General features: G+C 43.5%; 2 protein-coding genes across 3 annotated transcripts in view; both read right to left on the bottom strand.

Annotated features, from left to right (window-relative positions):
• The window catches only part of LOC144243254 (zinc finger protein 64), a 105,462-nt gene that overhangs the window by 47,116 nt on the left and 39,008 nt on the right, over window positions 1-19,338 (bottom strand). The window lies entirely within an intron of this gene.
• ZFP64 (ZFP64 zinc finger protein) overlaps window positions 18,721-19,338 on the bottom strand; it is a 1,393-nt gene continuing 775 nt past the window's right edge. Inside the window, exon 2 of the mRNA XM_077778319.1 lies at window positions 18,721-19,332. Coding sequence (XP_077634445.1) covers window positions 18,985-19,332 — 348 coding nt within the window. The 3' untranslated portion in view covers window positions 18,721-18,984. The remainder of the gene's footprint in view (window positions 19,333-19,338) is intronic.

Genomic DNA, 19,338 nt, shown 5'->3' with positions numbered 1-19,338 from the left:
ATGCTATATTTATATACAAATTGTACTTTTTCATCACACTTGTGCTGAAAGTGATTTTACTTTAGTTTTTAAAAAACATTCTTGAGAGAGAGAGAGACAGAAAGAAAGGGAGAGTGAGTATGAGCAGGGGAGGGGCAGACAGAAGGAGACAGAGGATCCAAAGCAGGCTCCACGCTGACAGCACAGAGCTCAATGTGGGGCTCAAACTCATGAACCACAAGATCATGACTTCAGCTGAAGTCTGACATTTAACCTACTGAGCCACCCAGGTGACCCTAAAGTTATTTATTTTATTATTTTATTTTATTTTGTTTTATTTTATTTTTAATGTTTATTTATTTTTGAGAGAGAGACAGAGACAGAGAGCAAGTGGAGGAAGGGCAGAGAGAGAGGGAAACACAGGGTCTGAAGCTGGCTCCAAGTTGTTAGTACAGAGCCCAACATCAGGCTCAAACCCACGAGCTGTGAGATCATAACCTGAGCCGAATCTGACGTTTAACTGACTGAGCCACCCAGGCGCCCCTGAAAGTTATTTTAAAGTATTATTGGAGGGAACACATTGTTTCATTCATTCAAATAAATACTGTTACTGGATATGGCAATTCTGTATTCAATCATACACTGAAGTTCTCACTCATCGTCTCTTGTATTAGTCAGTTTTGCTGTGTAACAAACAAAAATCTCAGTGGCTTTCCATCACAAATACTTATTTTCTTTTTTCTAGATCTGTGAGTTCACTGTGGCTCTGCTGGCTTTGGCTCTAGGCTGAAGGTCGGGTTGAGGTCAATTCCATTTGTCCACCTGTTTCTCCTTGGGCCATCGGCCACACAGGGCATATCCTTCTCACGACAGGTCACTTGTGAACAAGAGGCTAAGCCAATCGTACAGTCCCCTCTTCCCATCAGGTCCACTGGTACTCCATTAGCAAAGGAAATCACATGGCTCTGCCCCAAATCAGTGGGGGGGAGGGGTGGAAGCACATTTCACCCACCAGATACCAATGGGTGAGGGTGGGTACATAGAATTCTTTACCAGGGAGGGAGTGTCGAGTTGGAAACAATAACCTGATCTACTAGAGTTGTTAACATTGAAAATAGGAATACAGGGGCACCTGGGTGGCTTAGTCGGTTAAGCGTCCAACTTTCGCTCAGGTCATGATCTCGCGGTTCGTGGGTTCGAGCCCCGCGTCCAGCTCTGTGCTGACTGCCAGCTCAGAGCCTGGAGCCTGTTTCAGAGTCTGTGTCTCCCTCTCTCTCTGACCCTCCCCTGCTCATGCTGTCTCTCTCTCTCTCTCTCCTAGAAATAAATAAAAATATTAAAAAAAAAGAAAAGAAAATAGGAATACAATTACACAGTGAAGTATAAAGAGATTGGTAAAGACTGACAGATGCGTTTATACTACTAATAAGTTCATGTCTAACGCATTAGGTCAAAGACCCAAACTCTGATAGGCTCTGTGGCATGGGCCTTGTTCTTTTTTTCGGAAAACTGACTTGTGGGATGTGACACTCTGATCTTTGCCTTGGGTTGTGTCGCTGCATTGCACCGCTGGGGCCAAGCGCTAGTCATTGTTGGACCCCTTCCGGCCGAGGCTGCCCATCAGTAACGACAGCTGGCTGGACGCCGATCACACCTGCTCTCTCAGCGCTACTATCGATAGTGTGTCTTCACTCGCACAGGTGCCCCCACTTAGAGGACGAACTATACGATCGTATCTACATGGTAAACATGTGGCATTTTTTCCTCCTGAAACAACCAACCTTCCCAGGTGCCACAGGCACCACAACATGCACTAATCTTTGTTCCCCATTTTCCCCTTTTCCCTTCTGGAAAAATGCTCCAGTGACAAATGACCTCTCTCCCTCCAGACCTTCATGGTTTCCCGCCCACCTCAGAAGGCTTCCCCCCCTGCCATTTCTCAGTTCCTGATGTCCACCTGTGGCTCTTACTTGCCGTTTTGACCTTCCGGACCTCCCCGGGCCGGTCCGAATCTGGGTCCCCTGGCTTCCTCGTCATGCTTCCTTGTCCCCCACTAGGGGTACTTACGTGCTATCTGCCTTGCGAGACCATGAACCCCCAGAGGGCAAGGAACCAACAGCGCGTGTGCGCCACTCTGGTATTTGCTGAAGGAATGCAATCGCTAGTATAGTTTTCATTTTGACTATAATTTACGTCAGACACGCACAAGGCAGAGAGAAAAATTCTCTCCTCAAGCCATCCACCTGCTCTTCTTTATTCTCTCTCTTTTCCGGCCACATTTACATCCAACGGCACAGTCATGTTTCTTTTAGGGTTTTTCCACTGGCTTTTCCCTCTGGAATTCTCTTCCTCTTGATAACCACACGGCTCCCTCCCTCATTCCAGTCTTTGTTCTGATCTTAGCTTCTCAGGGAGGACTTCCCTGGCCACCTATTTTAAACATCAACCCCTTTCCCCATACAGACCCCCCTTCCCCCAGCACTCATCACCTCCCGACACTGTTATAACACACTTATGTATTCTCTTCACTGTGTATTGTCTGTTTCCCTGCCCTGGAAGGTGGACTCCACACAGCGGACATCACTCTGCTCATTGATAACCCTCGAGTTTCCAGAACTGCACCTGGCACATAGTAGGTGCTCAAAAAAAACCCTTCTTGAATGGATGAATGAATGAATGAGTTGAATGAACATTTGCTGGGCACTTTTTCCGGGAGTTTAGAGTGCAGAATCAGTGTCAGCCCTCAAAACCCACAGTTTTGGTAGAGGAAACGATGGCAACCTGGACAATACACAGCTTCAAGGCAGGGGCTCAGTCACACCACCTGGTGTCCTCACTGTACCTCTGACCGGTCACTAGTTCCACACATGCAGCCAAATGATTCTACCAGTGAACCGCCAGTATCATAAGAGCTGATCGTATCCGGAACATTTGCTCTATAGTCTCCCTTGTTCTAAGAACTAAATAACATCTAGTTCTACCTTCAGAGTCCCATGCGGTAACTCTCAGGGCAAGGGAAATGCCAGAAAGATACAGCCCAAGGCAAATGACCATCACCACTGCTCAAAAACCACATCAGCGTTTAAAACGTCCTACTTCTTCTAAAATGTTATAGTTAACTTTTGAAAGAAAAAAAGAGAGATGGATGTAAGGAAGGATAGTCAAAAGTACCACGCTACTTGTCATTTTTCTGTCTAAAAAAAATCTTGACTACCTAAGAAACCATGTTTTAAAAATACAAATGAATATATCTTTGTTTACAAGAAGTAAATACGACATGAGCGTGGAGAGATGTATTTCCTGGGGGCCTCAGGGACGCCAGTGTCATTGCTGGAAGAAATTTCAGAGCTTTCTTCTGGTCCATTCTTGATCTGGGGGGAGTTGGTTGTAGGAGACAGCACTTAAATGCTTAGCAAGTACCTGACCCACAGGAAGTGCTCAATGGTCATTAGTTTAGTAAGAGAACAGAGCACCTCCCTGGCCAGGCACCTCTGCCTTTCCTGCTCACCCGAGAGAGAAATGTGCCATCTCCCTGCCATGTTGTACCATTTTCACGTTGGCCCCTGGGCTAGAATCCACTGCTTCGTCTTTGTGTTCAAGCGAAGACAGACAGACATGCCCTGCTCTTCACTGGATTTCCGACACGGGATTCTGGTTTCAGAATATGGTCTTATTCTTATTTGAATCACCGTGTGATTCAAATCAAGTCAAATCAAATCAACCAGCTGTGGGACCCAGGGTCAGCCGCTCACCCATTCTATTGCTCAATCTCATCAGCTCTAAAATGGGGAGGGTAATAACAGCTCCTTAAGGGGGTTGCTGGGGACATTCAGTGAATTAGTGTGATGGACCCAGAGTAACTGCTCAATATGTAGCGGGTATTATGATAAAAGTTCACAAATCATTCTAAAAATCTGAATATATGAATATCTGAAAAACGAGGTCTAACAGTGAAGCAACCTAAATGTCCATCAACTGCTGAACAGTGGAACAAAACGTGGTCTGTCCAGACCGTGGAGTACTATTCAGCACTGATACGTGCTATTACATGAACGCTGATATTATGTTGAGGAAGAGCAATCAGGCACAAGAGACCCCATATGTCATGATTCCAGTGATGTGAAATGCTCAGAAAAGGCAAGAACGTAGAGCCAGAAAGCAGAGCTGTCATTGCCAGAGGCCGGGAAGAGGGAGGAATGGAGAGTGATTCCTAAGGAGACAGGTTTCTTCTTGGGGTATCGAAAACGTTCTGCAATTACACACTGGTAATGGTGGCACAACTTGAGTGAATGTACTAAAAATTGTGAAGTTCTACAGTTTCATGGGTGAACTCTGTGGTATACGAATATTGTCTTTATAACGCTTTTGTTAAAAGGAAATAAACTAGGGCAAAACAAAGGTAAGTATCTTTCTGCCCAACCTATGTCTTTTCCCAGTAGAATGATTGGTCTCTTGCATTTCTCATGTTAGTTACAATCTCCCAGCCCCGGGCTGACTTTTCCATTAGGCTAAGTGGGCATCGTGCTCAGAGTCCATGAAAGTGCTTCCGTTTCTTTTGAAATCAAAAGAAAATATATTTAATATGATGCAGCCTGGACCATCCATCTTTATACCCACACAGTTGTAAAATATAATTTTAAATATGTGTGTGTGGGTGTGTGTGGGTGTGTGGGTGGGTGTGTAGGAAGGGGGCTTATGTAGGGGAAAAGTACCCACAGCCCAGGACAACAGCAATATGACCTTGCTGCTTCTTAATAAATTAATATTAAACTCTAACTTTTCTGGGAGCTTGTGTTCTCTGGTTTGAGGGCCTATGGGGGGCCCTGATCTGCTCTCACAACAGGATGAAGTCAGAGGTGCCAAGCGAAATTAGAAAGCTAAACCAAACAGCGAAAAAGGTAATCTTGGCTCTGGGCGTTAGACACTAGCCAGGTACTCAGGACTGGGGAAGGAAGTAATGATGTATGAAGCTGGCTGGGCTCAAGTGCCATCAAGCCTGTCACCAGCAGAGTGATTGCGGGCAAGTCACGTGACCTCTGTCTTGCTCTGTCTCCCCATCTTACTGGAAGCACAGAAATAAGGAGTGAAGGAGCATTTTAAAGAGTGAAGGATCGGTTTAAACGAGAGTTCATCCTTTGCAGCCTGTGCTTCTTGAACTTGCTGTTCATGGGGTAAGAGCAGGAAGTCTCTAGTGGAAAAGCCCTCCGGTGCTGAATCTGGTTCCTCAGACCACCGCAGATAACTTATATTTTTTAATGTTTTCTTTATTTTGAGAGAGATATTTAGAGTGTAAGCAGGGGAGGGGCAGAGAGAAAGGGAGAGAAGAGAATCCCGAATAGGGTCCATGCTGTCAGTGCAGAGCCTGCCATGGGGCTCAAACTCACGAGCTGTGAGATCATGACCTGAGCCAAGAGCAAGAGTCGGACGCTTAGCCAACTGAGCCACCCAGGTGCCCCAACCTTAGGTAATTTCTTTTTTTTTTTAAATATTTTTTATTTATTTCTAGGAGAGAGAGAGAGAGAGAGAGACAGCGTGAGCAGGGGAGGGTCAGAGAGAGAGGGAGACACAGACTCTGAAATGGGCTCCAGGCTCTGAGCTGGCAGTCAGCACAGAGCCTGACGCAGGGCTCGAACCCATGAACCGCGAGATCATGACCTAAGCGANGTGTAAGCAGGGGAGGGGCAGAGAGAAAGGGAGAGAAGAGAATCCCGAATAGGGTCCATGCTGTCAGTGCAGAGCCTGCCATGGGGCTCAAACTCACGAGCTGTGAGATCATGACCTGAGCCAAGAGCAAGAGTCGGACGCTTAGCCAACTGAGCCACCCAGGTGCCCCAACCTTAGGTAATTTCTTTTTTTTTTTAAATATTTTTTATTTATTTCTAGGAGAGAGAGAGAGAGAGAGAGACAGCGTGAGCAGGGGAGGGTCAGAGAGAGAGGGAGACACAGACTCTGAAATGGGCTCCAGGCTCTGAGCTGGCAGTCAGCACAGAGCCTGACGCAGGGCTCGAACCCATGAACCGCGAGATCATGACCTAAGCGAAAGTCGGACGCTTAACCGACTAAGCCACCCAGGCGCCCCCAACCTTAGGTAATTTCTGACTCCTGAACGGACAGCAGCACAGCCCAGAAGGAACCCGGAGTGGGGGAGGAGAGAGCCACTGGAGTGTTTATTCTACTGAATCCGTTCCCAAAGATCCAAAGCTGGCTAATGAATCGAAGAAAAATTTCAGTTGCAAGCATTTCGTTTTTATTTCTCCAAGGAGGATTCTTCTGAAGCCCAAACAGAAAAGGATGAGTTACGAAAAAGAAAAAGCCTAAGCAGCTAGGGTGCACTCAGTGACTGTGCTCCGGAACCCAGCCCTTGGGTTCTTGGTCTCCCCGATGAACCCGTGTCACGGTGAGTGCTCGCAGGTCTGTATGCACCAGCTCTGCTCAGCCGGCCAGAGCCATGGCAAGCACAACACTGAAGTATTTGGCTGTGCGCAGGCTCACCGCAAAGAGGCTGGCTCTGAGCGCCCAAATCATACTGGAGACTAAGGTGCAGCACAATTAGATCTGTCACTCACATCTGGGGGTGGGCTCGGCAGGCGTGCCAGGAAAGCCTGCCGGGTCTCACTCAGTATCCCACAAAGATCCCTCTGCCCGTGGATTCCTGCAAACAAGCCCTGATGTAGCAAGTTCGCTGAAGGTCCTGACCAGTGAAAACATGCAGCTTAGAACGCGGGCAGGTAATTTGAATGTTGGCTCTAGGTTTAAATCTCTTAGGGCTGACAGCTGTGTGACCTTGGGAAGGTCTCTTACCTTCTCTGAGCCTCTGGTTCTATACCTTAATGTTTTTCTTTTTCTTTTCTTTTCTTCTTTTTTATACCTTAATGTTTTGCAACTGCTTGGATCCGAAGAATCCCCAGAGGGGTTAGATTAAAAAAAAAAAAAGAAAGTTTATTTATTTATTTTGAGAGAGAAAGAGTCCAAGCACGAGCCGGGGAGAGGCAGAGAGAGGAGGAGAGAGAGAATCCCAAGCTGTCAGTGCAGAGCCTGATGTGGGGCTTGAACCCACAAACCAGGGGATAGATCATGACCTGAGCCGAAATCAAGTCACTTAACCAACTGAGCCACGCAGGCGCCCCCTAGAGGTGTTAGATTTAAAGCACAGATGATCAGGGCCCGTCCGGATGCACTGTATTAGTTTCCGGCGCTGGGCTGTGTCTGTGGGCATCTTAAACACATTTTTCAGCTGATTCTTACACCAGGCAAGGTGAGAAACACATTCTTCTCAGCACAATGTGAGTGATAATAGTACCTCCCTCATGGGCTGCGGGGAGCATTAAATGAGATTATTGATACAGCATTCAGCACTGTGTTGGCACACCATGGAGCCAATAAACATCGGCTTTTATCACTGAAAATCATTACTGCCGCTTCTTTAATAAATATTAATTCCGCACCTACTATGTGCAGGGTCTAGGTCAAGGGTTGGCAAACTATGGCCGGCACTTGTTTTTGCGGGATCTGCAAGCTAAGAATGGCTTTCACAGGTTTTTGAATGGTTGAAAAAAAATGCAAAAGAAAAAGAATATTTCCGGACCTGTGAAAATGTCAACGAGATTCAGATTTCGAGGCCCACAAATAAAGTTTTATTGGAACACAGCCACACCTACTCCTTTACATATTGTCTATGGCTTCCGAGCTATGTGGTGGAGTTGAGTATTTGTAACAAAGACCATGTCATCCACAGAGCGGAAAGCATTTGCCATCTGGCTCTTTTCACTGAAAGTTAGAGCTGAATCACTGCTCTAAGGAGAGAGACTTCAGTTAAGGTTCCCTTGTTTCGGGAATAAACAAAGATTTTTCAGGAGGCTTTTGGGCACAATGAAGGAAGTCAATTCTCAGATCCTCAGTTTCTCTGAGTACTTTTTCCTAAACTTGATCATGTGAGGACACACCCAGAAGGTGGCTCACCTTGAATACTGAATATTGAATCAATGCACAAGGCTGTAAAATCTCTGGGACGCCAAAATGAAAAAAGGACAAAATGTTGGCATTTTCAGTGTCAGGGTAGAAAAGGTTCTCCATGCCAGGGAGAGAAATCCCAGCTGGTTTCCAGTTCTTTGCTTTTACCAAAATGGACCCAGTTAGTTACGGTCAATCCTTATGTGACTTTCTAGCATATAATTCAGAAGGAATTAAAATAATTGAGAAGCATCACTATAACAATACAATTTGTTTCCATATCCTTATATATAGGAAAGAGACTTCTCAGGGTTTACACCAGTTAAAAGGAGAATAACCAAAAATCACCTGCATCTTGTTCTAGCAGTTGGTAAAAAAAATTTTTTTTTTGGTTTGGAGAAAGGTAATATTCATCAAGGATATATAAGCTGATTAAAAAGTAGGCCTATCTGGGGTATCTGTGTGGCTCAGTCGGTTAAGTGTCTGACTTCGGCTCAGGTCGCGATCTCATGGTTCGTGAGTTCAAGCCCTGCGCCGGGCTCTGTACTGTCAGCTCAGAGCCTGAAGCCGCCTTTGGATTCTGTGTCTCCCTCTCTCTCTGCCCCTCCCCCACTTGTACTCTGTCTTTCTCTCTCTCTCTCTCAAAAATAAATAAAACATTTAAAAAATAAAAAAAAGGAGGCCCATCTATCTCATCAGCAAAATTTTGCTTCTATTTAATAATTTTTTTAATCAAAATGCATAGTATATTTATATAATTTACAACAACCCAATAGAAAATTTGTTTCTTTTTTTTTTTGAAAGTTTATTTCTTTATTTAAGTAATCTCTACACCCAACGTGGGACTCGAACTCATGACCCTGAGATCAAGGGTCTCATGCTCCTCTGACTGAGCCTGACAGGTGCCCTGGCAAAATTATTTCTAGTGATGATTTGATGTAGAAAAAATGTTTAAAGCTTGGAGCTCTATCTAAATGGGTACAGCCACCATGGAAAACATTGCAGAATTTCCTTAAAAACAAACAAACAAACAAACAAACAAACCTGAAAATAGAGCTACCGTATGATCTGGCAGTTCCACTTGTGGGTATTTATCCGAAGAAAATGAAAAATAAAAAACACTAGTTCAAAAAGACATCTGCATCCTCACGTTCTCACCGAAGCATTATTCACAACAGCCGAGTCATGGAAGCAGCCCAAGTGTCCATCAATAGATGAATGCATAAATATATATATATCTGAATATTACTCAGCCACAAAAAAATGAATTCTTGCCCTTTGCAGCAAAATGGATGGACCTAGAGGGCATTATGCTAAGTGAAATGAGTCAGAGAGAGAGAAAGACAAATACCGTATGATCTCACTTACATGTGAAATCTAAAAAACAAAACAAATGAACAAGCAAAATAGACTCATCAATACGGAGAACAAACTGATGGCTGCTGGATGGGAGATGGGTGGGGAGATGGACAAATGAGGGGAAATGGATTAAGAGGTAACATCCTGCCAGTTAGAAAATAAATAAGACATAAGATGTAACGTACAGCATAGGGAATATAGTCAGTAACACTGTAAAAACTTTGTATAGTGACAGACAGTAACTAAACTTATGCTGGTGATCATTTTGTAACATATGTAACAAATCACTATGTTATACACTCGAAACTAATATAATGTTCTGTGTCAATTATACTTTAGTTAGGAAAAAAAGCTAGGAGCTTACGGTCATAGGGAATAAAAATTATAAATTTCAAATGATAGAACTATAATTTTGTTGCTGAGAAGTAAGAGGAGATGTGCAACAAGACTTTTTCTAGATTATGTTTGCCACGTCCAAGCCCCTCAGGCCCCCTCTTCTGGAAGCTTCAGAGACTGGTTCTCTCCGTCTGATTGGGTGAGGTGAGTGAGGTGACCTTCCACTTTTTTCCCTAGCAACACTGACATTTTGTCTCAGCGTGGCTGGTCACTGGATCTAGAGCCTTTAAGAACTGGATGAGATTGGTAGGAAACCTTTTATCTCCACTAGAACAGACTTTAAAGATCACCGAAGAGAAAAGAATCCTATGCCCAAAGCTATCTTTCATCTGACCAAAGGAATGCCCACTGAGGTGCCCGTTCTGAGGAACATACTCAAGAAACCACCCTAACTGAATAAAAATCAGAGTAAAGATGTGAAGTAGGGGAAGACGAAGAGTAATGGGAGAAACAATGACCATTGTCATCTTTGGTCAAATCAAAGCAGGTGACAGTAACACAGGAATTGAGACAAAGCACAGGACGAAACTTAAAAGCTTGGAAATACACTCCTGAACTGTCTCGGCAAAACTCAGGATTTGGGGAGGGGGGGTTGTTGGAATAGATGAGGTCCAAAGCCTCTTGTCATGGGGGAGGAGGCTTTTAGTGGGAGGTTGGGGCACGGTTAATATTTATATTTGAGACAGCAAGAGAGAAATGCAAATTTATTTATTTTTTAATTAACTATTTATATACTTAATAAGGGGGGATGGGAGGGGAGAGAGAGAGAGGCAGACAGAGAGACAGAGAGAATCCCAAGCAGACTCCATGCTGTCAGCACGAACTCATGAACCATAAAACCATGATCTGAGCTGAAATTAAGAGTCAGACGCTTAACCCACTGAGCCACCCAGGCGCCCTGAGAAACAAACGAAAGCTTAAAAATGATTGGTAAAGCTTGGAAAGTAACTGTTAGCAGAACAGAGACATATGCAAGAGCTTTTAAGAGGAAAGCTAGAGAGGAAAAGGGAGAAAAACCACAAAGCTTAATGAACAGAAAATATTCAATAAAACAGAAATGAATGAAGGAATGATAATTCTCCTACTAAAGAGAAGGAAGGTGATAAAAAAAAAAAGATATTAAATAGTAGGCAAAAGTAAGCCAGGCACATGTAAATAAATATAAAAGAGGACTTAGAATATTATTATGATCTTGTAATATACAATATTATAATTTAAGGTCAAAGCTACTGAATGGAAAGAACAGGTACAGAATAAAGGGGAAAAGGTAAAATTGACAAAGAACATATAACAGCCACAAACTCGTACTCTGCAAATGACAAAGGGCAAAGTACAATAAAACAAAACACCCTAGTGGTTATAAGAAAGGCTTGGTTAAGGGGCATCTGGGGGGGCTCAGTCGGTTCAGCATCCGACTTCAGCTCAGGTCAAGATCTCCCTCTCTGTGAGTTCGAGCCCCACGTTGGGCTCTGTGCTGACAGCTCAGAGCCTGGAGCCTGCCTCAGATTGTGTCTCCCTCTCTCTCGCTGCCCCTCTCTCCCTCAAAAATAAATAAAGATTAAAAAAATATATAAAAATACTTCTTTCAAGATTTATCAAGTAGATAAAAACTGAGAGAGGATTAGAGGAACTGAATAGTTTGGTCGCCATGCTTATTTCATAGATCCCCACCAGCCATAGCAAAACCTGGTCACGTGCATGGCCTTAAAGAAAACTAATAAATTACAAAAAGCATGTGTTTCACAGATCACATGCTCATCTGAACATCAGAAAGTGTAAACCAAAATACAGTTTCACAAGTTGTAAAAACTCAAAAAATAAGAAACATACCTTTGTACAACCCTTGGATTCTGTTTCAACAACCCACCAAACCAAGCAACCCACCCTAAGACTGAAATCAGAAGGCATCTGGAAATTTATGAAAGAAGGATACTTCATATAAAAATCTATAGGGGGGGGTGCCTGGGTGGCTCAGTCGGTTAAGCGTCCGACTCTTGGTTTTGGCTCTGGTCATGATCCCACAGTTTGTGAGTTTGAGCCCCACATCAGGCTCTGTGCTGACAGCGTGAGATTCTCCTTCCTTCCCTGCTTCTCCCCACCTCCTACTCTCTCTGTCTCTCTCAAAGGTAAGTAAATAAACTTCAAAACACATCTATAGGGACAGGGATGGACATCATGGACATTTTTGGAAGACCCCGAAATAGGCCAAAAAGATTGCTGCGTGTCCTGTACGTTCTCAGCTCTGGGTTATCTAATTCTCAACAGGTCAGTGCCTTTCATTGCTTCTGAGATATCTGACAACGTCGTGAGTCACAGAAACGTATGACAATGCAAATCACTCGTCCGCAGGAATGCACCCGCACTTTGTGTGGTGGAAGGCAGTGGCTGTTGCCCTGGAGACAGTGAGCAGTGGTGCCCTTGGCTGTGAATTCATTGTAGCATTTCTGACTGGGTGTGTAAGTATACATGCACTGAATTCACCTTTGAACCTGTTGCAGCCTGTGGAAACCAATTCCCTCATTAGTATATTCATTACTTTTCATTCATTAATATTTTGTATTTGTGTGACAGTCCACAATGGGGACTTTTTACAAAATTATCTTTTCACAGAGGTGAAGTCACAATGGAAAATACGTAGCTCTCAGTGCTTTCATTATGAAAGGCTGAAGATAAGTGAACTTACAGGAAATTAGAGTAACAAAATTAGCTGAAAGAAAAGTGGGAAAAAGAATGAATAAAGAGAAAAGAGAAAATAAAACGGAGGAGGGTAAGGAAAGTAAATAGAAGCAAAAGCTTTTACTCTAATATTTCGCTTTTACTTTAATACAAATGGACAATAGATAATCTCTTTGGCAAACTAAGGAGAAGACTGAAAATTAAAAAAAAAAAAAAATCAAAACAAAACCAGAAACGCCCCCCTAGAAACCAGTTGCAATAAGAAAGCAGATAGGGGCACCTGGTTAGTGGCTCAGCTGGTTAAGCGTCCGACTTCGGCTCAGGTCATGATCTCGCAGTTTGTGGGTTCAAACCCCACGTCGGGCTCTGTGCTGACAGCTCAGAGCCTGGAACCCGCTTCAGATTCTGTGTCTCCCTCTCTCTCTCTGCCCCTCCCCCAGTTTCACTCTGTCTCTCTCACACAAAAATAAATAAACATTAAAAAATTAATAAAAAAAGAAAGCTGACTGATCTCCCCAAAATGCCAAAGATTTAAAAATAATTTTAAGAGGATTTTGAATGGAGTTATAGAACTGGCAACCTGAACTCTAGAGCAAAGTGAATGATTTTTCTTTTGCAAAATATAAATGGCCAAAATTGAGCCACATCGGCTATAAAACCTGCAGACTGGTAACTGTAGAAAAAGTTGAGAAGTTTTGTTAAGTAAGGATGTGTAAGGAAAAAGGGCTGCAGCCTTCATAAGAAACGGATCATTCCTGAGACAGCAAAATTATGGCCAAGTCCTTGAAAAAGACCAAGTTCCTTGAAAAAGAAGGAAAGAGCTCCCATGTATCTTCAGAGTAGCATCACCCACAACGAACAAGCAAAAATCAGAGCACAAAAAAGGAACCCAGAGATCAATGGCACTTATGGATAGAGTTGTGAAACTTTCAAGTGAAATACAGTAAACGCAACCTCGCAGTGTGTTAGAAGAATCAGCCAAGGTGACTGAGGTGGCTTATTCCAGGAATGCAAGGTGGGTCGGGACCAGGCTACATGAATTCGCTACATCCGCATACTTAAGTGCAAACCCCAAAGAGTTAGGGCAAGACACTCAAAAGGTATTTGATAAAATTCAGCAAACTAACCTGATAAAAACTCTAAGTGAAAAGTGCAGAAGAAAGTGACCACAGTGCTAGAAAAACTACCGCTCAAAGGAAGAGAGTGTATCATATTAAGTGGGGAAATTCTGAAGTTATTCACACTAAAATTGGAGACACAAAAAGATTCCAGCCATAACCACTCCGCTCGGAGGCTCAGGCTAATTGCAATTGAACCAGAAAACAAAGTAGCATAAATGGTACAAGATAAGACAAACTAGAAATGAGATGACTGTATTAAAACCCTTGTAAATTATATTTACGGGAGACCAAGAGTTTCTAATAAATACTGACGGTCAATTAATAAGGTTTTTAAAACATTTTATTTTTACTTATTATTATTATTATTTAATGTTTACTTTTGAGAGAGAGACAGCAGGAGCGGAGGTGGGTTGAGGCAGGGAGAGAGGGGAACAGAGGCGGGCCCCGTGCTGACAGCAGAGACCCGGATGTGGGGCTCGAACTCACAGTTCGTGAGATCATGACTTGAGCCAGAAGTGGATGCTTAACTGGCTGAGCCACCCAGGTGCCCCAAAAGATTTTACGTAATCTCTCCACCCAACATGGGACTTGAATTTATCACCCTGAGATCAAGAGTCACATGTCCTACCTACTGAGACAACCAGACGCCACAATTAATAAGAATTTTTGCTAAGGGAGCTCAATATAGGCAAATATGTCAAATATAGCCATTCTTTATATGCTTACAACAAATAATTATTTTGACATGGAAAAATCCTATTTGTAATTATAATAAAAGTATACAATAATAAGGAAATGCAGGCCTCATAAGAATACATTGTCTATGAAGAAAACAATGTAATTTTATTGAATAATGATCACCACAGGATTTGAACAAAGGTTTTTGGGTGTAAGAGTTAACATGTTCTAAAAAGTCATACTGTTTATAAGGGCAGTATCACATTGACACATTTCTAATAGAAATTCTCAAAAGGTTCTTTTTCTGGGGAGGGGAGCTGAGAAGTACTGCATAAATCAACAGTTCACTTGGAAGAAAGAACATCTAAGAATTGCTAAAAAAAATTTTGGAAAAGAATAGCTAGACAGAAGCTTTGTGATTCTCAAGGATAGTAAGGCTTATCTTAGAGCTAATAAAATAAAATACGTGTGGCTGTAAATCGGAGAGGACATTAAAGATCAGCGAGGCAAATCAGAGATTCCAGAAATAGATCCAAGGGTATTCGAGAACTCCGTCTATAGGTGAAATTAGGATTTCAGTTCCGACGAGAATAATATTTTATTTAACAAATGGTCCCGGCACATGTGATCACCCAAATCCCCATGTCCCATGTGCATAGCTAGGAATTGCTGCTGCAGTAAGTTAACTAAAAACACACAACAAAAATATTAAAGGAAAAAAATCTTTTTTTCATCTCAGGAGAAGAGAGGACTCAGGAGCTTTAAGTGAAACAAGACAAGATTCTGCCTCTAGAAAAAGATAGTTCATTTTGTATGGTGATGGACAAGAACAGTCCCATGACAAAGACAGGAGGGAAGAGAACTCAGCAACGTGTGACAGACCTGGGGTCCATGTCCCCAGGGCCCAACGACCCAAGGAGGAAAGTGAGGGAGAGTGCGTTTCAAGTTCACAGACAAGAGAAAGGCAAATCATCAACAAGTCTATATAGAGACGTCACGGAAATGCAGATTGAAACACCAGCTGGTGGGGCGCCTGGGTGGCTCAGTCGGTTAAGCGTCGGACTTTGGCTCAGGTCATGATCTCATGGTTCGTGGGTTCGAGCCCCGCGTCGGGCTTTGTGCTGACACCTCAGAGCCTGGAGCTGCTTCGGATTCTGTATCTCCCTCTCTCTCTGACCCTCCCCTGCTCACGCTGTCTCTCTCTCTCTCTCTCTCAGAAATAAATAAAACATTAAAAAAATTAAAAAAAAAAAGAAAAGAAACGCCAGCTGGCGAAACGCACAGAGATCAGATGGCTCATTCCCCTCATCAGCTTGACAGAACTTGGAAAGACTGCTAACACCCAGGATTGGTGAGGGTTGGGGCGCACGCCACCCATGAGACTACGGCTTCGAGACAGCCTTCTGAATCTACCAAGTACAAACTACAGACGCTCACGGAAACTCCATAGCACAGCTGAACGTGAGCGATCATGTAGGACGTTTACTGTGACGGCTTGTAACGGCAAACGAACACCGAGCAGCCTGCACCTCCACGAGTCGGGAGATGGTTGAAGCATGCGTGGTAAGTTCATTCTACTGCCTCTCGCTTAAACAAAAAGTTAGAGATAGCTGTATTCACCCGCAGTACTAAGTACACGGAGCAGTAAGAGCAACTTGCCAGGAAATATACACAGTGTGACACCATTACTAGAAAATTAGGAAAAAACCCTTTTCTATGTTATTTTTTGAGGCTAGGTATGTTAGTATGAACACGGAGAAAACGTAACATTACTAACCTTGGGTAGGATGAGAATAAAAAGGGGCCCGGAGATGGCTGGCTTGGTTTTGGTACAATTTTGTACATAGGTTGTTGCAAGGGACAAGTTTTGCTGTTGTGGTTTGTTTAAAAAAAAGAAAAATCCAAATATGCATGTATGTGTATACATATGGATGTATATGTGTATGCAGAGGGCAGCAGCTAGCCAAGAGGCCAAGATATAAAAGGAAATATAACATATAAACAGAAAGTAGTATGTTTCCATCCAAACCCGACTCTACAGCTGGAGCGGAAGACATATATACGTGTAGAGACAAAGGAAGTCCATCAAAAAGGAAAATCCATCAGAATGGTCACAATTTGTATGTCTGGGTGGTAAGAGTACTAGTAACTTTAATTTAAAAAAATGTTTATTTATTTTGAGAGAGAGAGGATGCAAGTGAACATTCAGGGGAAGAGCAGAGACAGGAAGGGAATCCTAAGCTTGATCCCACAAACTAGGAGACCTTGACCTAAGCCGAAATCAAGAGTCAGGCGTTTAACCGACTGAGCCACCCAGACGCCCCTAGTTACTTTAATTAAAGAAAAATAATATGTGTTTCGCATCTTTTCTACCTTGAATGAACATTACATTTCTAATCAGGGGAAAAAAATCCTTTAAAAGTTGAAAAATAAAAGGGAGGGCGCACTTTGGGGAAAAAAGAGAGATGTAGAAAAGAAGTTCACAGCACTAGAAGTTTCCCAGATAAAAATGAACAGCTAAATAGTGGTTTTTAAAGTTTATTTATTTTGAGAGAGGAAGCATGAGTGCGGGGAGGGCAGAGAGAGAGGAACCCAAGCAGGCTCCTCACTGTCAGTACAGAGCCTGATGCTGGGCTCGAACCCATGGACCATGAGATCACGACCTAAGCCAAAGTCAGATGTTCAACCAACTGAGCCACCCAGGTGCCCTTAGCTAAATAGTATCCTAAAGAGCTGTAAGCAAGAATCCTAATGCAGTGAAATTATTAAAATATTAACATAGTATGCTAGAAGCTTTTTCCATTTCTTCCCAAACCATGGTTAATGACTCACTATATCCACTGCTAATAGGAAAATAAACTGTGGCAACCCCACCACCCCAGAACCTTCAGAATTGTGTTCAAATATTAGGGATCAAAGACAGAAAGGAGACAGCTCGAACTCTATAACTATTTCCTAAAGGAAGCTGACTTTCCTATTTCCAACAGGCAAATGCTGAAGGCTTTGGCATCACCTTTGTGTATTTCCTTAGTTTGTTCTTGGCAGAGATAAAGGGAAGGAGGGTAACATCTTTAAAAATGAGCTGATCTGCTGGAGAATTTTAATGTTTGTGCGCCAGAAAGGTCAAAGTGGTGAGGACTCTGGTAAACATATAAGTGTTTTGGGGACACCTGGCTGGCTCAGTCGGTTGAGCATCCGACTCTTGATTTTGGCTCAGGCCACGGTCTCGTGGTTCATGAGTCTGAGCCCACATCGGGCACTGCACTGGGAGTGTAGAGCTTGCTTAGGATTCTCTGTCTCCCTCTCTGCCCCTCCCCTGGGCGCGCGCTCTCTCTCTCTCTCTCAAAACAAATAAATAAACAAACATTAAAAAAAAAGTTAGGAACCTGGGTGGCTCAGTTCGTTGAGCGTCCCATTTGGGCTCGGGTCATGAGCTCATGGTTCATGAGTTCGAGCCCTGCATTGAGCAAGTTGCTACAGCGCAGAGCCCGCTTCCGATCTTCTGTCCTCCTCTCTGCCCCTTCCCCGCTTTCACTCTCTTTCTAAAAACAAAGAAATCTTTCAATAAATAAATAAATCTTTAAATAAGGTTAAAAAATGTGTTTTTGTAACATTGGAAATGTTTCTCTCACAAGAGAAACCTCCTCTCCTCACCAATCCTTGGTGACACTCTGTGAGTGCATGTTTCATTCCTTCAGTATGTACTCAGGGCCCACCATGAGTTGAAGATCATGCTAGAGGCTGGAAATCAGAGGTAGCCACCCTCAAGTTCACGGCTTTGGGGGCTAAGCGGGCGTGATTCTAGCTTGCTCTCTGGCGCCACCTACTGATCAAACAGCATTTCAATCCAAGACAATAACATTTGAATTTCCCTCTCCTCGTAGAGCCTGCGCTTTCAAAAACCGGAAGTGCTTTCCCAGCCCCCCTCCTCTGGTCCCGGGGACTGCACGTATATTGATATTTAAAACAATGCACCCAAGAAAACTATCCTAAACGTAAGTAGGAACTCACATCACATCTGCATCTAAGCAGAAACGTCAGGTTCCTCAGTCTCACGTTTCAAAATGGAAATGCTATCTTTGGGTCACTTTGGGCACCATGCCTACTTAAGTTGCCTGGTGAAGTCAGCAAGATGTTTATATAATATTTATCAGAGGACTGAAAACCTTCGCTTCCTCAAACTGTCTTTAGTTATAGGATAATTTACACCCCATCGTGCCCCACTCACACTGTGACTCTCAGGAATCATTAACATTCAGTATATTTTACTCACATATCAATTTATTAGGAAACCACTCCTTTTATTCTCATTAGCACTAAACATTTTTTTTTTGGTGGGGGTGGGGTCCAGGATCCATGTTAACATTATGTAGAAAATGGTCCTCTCGCCAATAGATTGGTATCCATGTACTAAAACACTAATAGCCCAAACTCCAGGGAGTATTTCAGAATGGTAACTCAAGAGAGGTTGGGAAGTCCCGTCTCCTACACACATTGAATGAGACTGGAAAAAAAAAACCCTTCTCAGAACTGGGAAATCAAACTGGACAAAACAAATGTATTCACTACTCAACGCATTTAATTCCAACCCCTACTTGGAAACACCCTGGGAACATTTAAGGAAAATCCTACAACAGTTATCAGAACACGGCGATGTCAGAGGTGATCTCAGTTATTACAGCATTAAAAAATTATATAAGCAGTATAAAATTACGATTTATTACGAGGGGCGGGGTTTCACAACAGTCCTTAAAAACATTAAGAGCCAACCTCTCACAATTCTATTTATGACTTCCTGTTTCCCCTTTCTTTGGGTTTTTCAGTGCTAATCTGGAATGGAATCCGCCGGACACAGCAAGGCCGGGTGGGTCCCCCCTTGGATGATGGAGTAAGTCTGCTTGGGTAATTCTTGCTGCGAGGAGGAGGAGAATATAGGCGGCGCCGTGGTGGCCACGGCGATGCTCTGCCCTCCGTCGCTGACCACGGTCACTTCGGCCGTCCCCTCCTGAATCAAGGCGTTGAGGCCTTCGAAGTCCGTGCACGTGATACCCGAACTGGTGATAAAGGTCTGGCTGCCGGAGCCTTCCGGGGGGCTGCCTGGGGCCGCGGGGATGAGCGTCTGGTGCAGCGCGGGCGCGTCGGCCTGGTCGTGGGCGGCCAGCAGCACCGCCGGCTGGGC

This window comes from Crocuta crocuta, unplaced genomic scaffold (assembly GCF_008692635.1).
Source record: "Crocuta crocuta isolate KB4526 unplaced genomic scaffold, BGI_CrCroc_1.0 scaffold27, whole genome shotgun sequence".
Classification (NCBI taxonomy): Eukaryota; Metazoa; Chordata; class Mammalia; order Carnivora; family Hyaenidae; genus Crocuta; species Crocuta crocuta.
This window is presented reverse-complemented; position numbering and strand designations above follow the sequence as displayed.